This window comes from Zea mays, chromosome 5 (assembly GCF_902167145.1).
Source record: "Zea mays cultivar B73 chromosome 5, Zm-B73-REFERENCE-NAM-5.0, whole genome shotgun sequence".
NCBI classification, from domain to species: Eukaryota; Viridiplantae; Streptophyta; class Magnoliopsida; order Poales; family Poaceae; genus Zea; species Zea mays.
In genome coordinates this window covers 102223197-102225643 of record NC_050100.1, presented here as the reverse complement: position 1 = coordinate 102225643, position 2447 = coordinate 102223197, and the positions used below count along the sequence as shown (strand labels likewise).

Below are 2447 nucleotides of genomic sequence, written 5' to 3'. Positions count from 1 at the left end.
TGCATGCAGCAAGCCAGATGGTAGAACAAAAAAATCAGAGAGATTTGGAAGAACAGAAAACACCGTTTGAGTTAATATTAGGGGCAGCTTCCATGGTTCAGAGAACCGAAGTGCTTTCCACACCAAACAAAAAAGAGATAACGAGAGAGAGAGAATAGGAGTAGCGAACGGCGAGGAGCCAGAGCTCCCTGACGGATGATTTCTGCGCCAAGAAAGTCGGCCACCAGGAAGGCATGGGGCTGGAAGAGAAATGAGCTAGGGTTACCTCCACATCCGACTCTCGATATTTATAAACCTAGCTACAGTAGCTCGTGCATTTCTGGCCGTTGATTTTGATCCAAGGGCACAGAATAAGCCTGGAAGCACCCACCTGCGCGTGGGCCAGAACGGCGGCCCAGGCCCAGGTTGCGGCCTGGGCGCGCGCGCCTCTCTCTCTCACGCCAGCACCAGCTAGGCCACGAGCACGGCTGGGCCAAATGGGCAGAAAAGATTTTTTTTCAGCGATTTTTTTTAATCAGAATTAGTGAAACAAAAAAAATAGTGCAGAAAATTCAGAATTATATTTTTCCAGTTATAGAAAATTTCAGAGATATTTATGGACTATTTTTTATTCCGCTGCGTACTTTGGTACTTTTATTTATATTTTATGCAATTTTTCCAGTTAATTATGAAACCAACGTGGATTAATTATTGTTTAAATTGCATAGAATTCAGAAAATTTTGTGGTGATTGAATATTTTAACCAACGTTGGATATTGTTACCACAATTTAATACAAGTTTATGTTTTCTAGATCATCCAACGATGGTTTAGAATTTTTGTGATCAGAAATTTTCATAGATATGACATGGTTATTATTTGACCAACGTTGAATATTTAATTCATGCATGTTCTATGATTCAGTATTCAGTATTTATTTCAGATGTCCTAAATATTTTCTATTTTAATTTTGCAAAGGTGCTCATACCGCCATGCTGATTAGCCAGATTGCTCAGATGAAACCGCTAGATGATAGTAATTACCATTCTTGGCGGGAGGATATAGACATGATAACCACAGTGGGTGAGATAGATTACACACTAAGGTTTGATAAACCAGTAGAGCCCACAGTGGGCACTCCCAACTATGACCACAGGTGGATGCAATACAGCATCGACAAGGTCAAGTGGGAGAGATCAAATGACAAATGTATGATTATTCTTAAGAGGAGCATCAAGGAGCCTCTTAAGAGTTCCATACCAGAGTGCGAGACTGCCAAAGAATACCTTGAGAGGGTAGCCTCTCATCACCAAGGGTCTTCTAAGGCTTATGCTTGCTCTCTAATGACAGAATTTGTCAATGCAAAATACGATGGAAATGGTGTCAGACCATTCATTCAGAAAATGATATCCATCGTAGCTAAGATAAACAAGTACCTCGGGTCTCCTTTACACGAGGAATTTGTAGTATTTATGATAATGAAGTCTCTGCCCAAGGAGTTTGAGACTTTTCACATACAGTACAACACTAGTGTCGCTGATAAGTGGAATATAGACCAACTCTTGGCACAGTGTGTCCAGGAGGAAGAGAGGTTAAAGCAGACTGGAGACTCTGTCAACCTCATCAAAGGCAACATCCCCAGACAGAACAAGAACTCAAAGAAAAAGTTCAAGAAGCAAGGTAAACAGAATAACCAGGCTTCCTCGAGCAATAATAATCAGCCAAGACAAGGAGGCAGTTTCTCAGTTCCCCCTGATAACTGCCTCTATTGCAAGAAGACAGGTCATTACAAGAGAAAGTGCCCTGAATTCCTGCAGTATCTACTAGAGAGTGGTAAGGACCAAGTTACTTTTGTAAATGAGTCTTTATACTTAGAATATCCCAGTTATTCTTGGTGGATTGACTCAGGTGCAACTGTTCATGTTGCAAACTCTCTACAGGGACTCCGTACAAGCCAAAGGCTCCCAAAGGGCCGAAGAACAATTAGAGTGGCAAATGGAGTTGAAGCAGCAGTCGAGGCCATTGGAGATATACATCTTAAATTAGTTAATGGTTTTGTACTGTTGTTGAGAGACGTACTATATGTACCTTCCTTGTGAAGGAACCTTATTTCGGTTTCTAGATTAGATGATCAGCACATTCATTGCCATTTTGGTGATAGACAGTGTGTCATTCAGTTTGATAATAAAGATGTTGGTCTCGCCATCCGACGAGATATGCTTTATTTAGTTTCGCAAAGTGATGTTGTTAATGTATTAGATATACCAGAAAACGATCCAGCCAGCAGTGGCAGGAAAAGAAAACGAAGTGATGGAGAAACCTCGTCGAAATTATGGCACTATCGTTTGGGCCATATTTCGAGGGAGAGAATAGAAAGTCTTGTTAAGGAACAGATTCTCCATCCCCTAGACTTCACAGACTTAGAGCAATGCAGAGATTGCATTAAGGGTAAATTCGCGAAGCAGATTA

The 2447-nt window shown here is 41.2% G+C and overlaps 1 protein-coding gene across 1 annotated transcript; it reads left to right on the top strand.

Moving 5' to 3' along the window:
• Window positions 1-614: 614 nt before the first annotated feature.
• On the top strand, window positions 615-2206 carry LOC109939747 (uncharacterized). The gene is made up of 2 exons (XM_020538061.2): window positions 615-1811; window positions 1919-2206. The coding sequence occupies exons 1-2, from the start codon at window positions 971-973 to the stop codon at window positions 1963-1965; spliced, it is 888 nt and encodes a 295-aa protein (XP_020393650.1). The 5' UTR covers window positions 615-970; the 3' UTR covers window positions 1966-2206.
• The last annotated feature ends 241 nt before the right edge of the window (window positions 2207-2447 follow it).

Bases quoted from the DNA above. Each gene is read 5' to 3' on its own strand.
- LOC109939747 (XM_020538061.2), top strand. From the start codon at position 971: ATGCTGATTAGCCAGATTGCTCAGATGAAACCGCTAGATGATAGTAAT. The intron at 1,812-1,918 runs GTAAGGACCAAG...AACTCTCTACAG, and splicing joins GCAGTATCTACTAGAGAGTG to GGACTCCGTACAAGCCAAAG.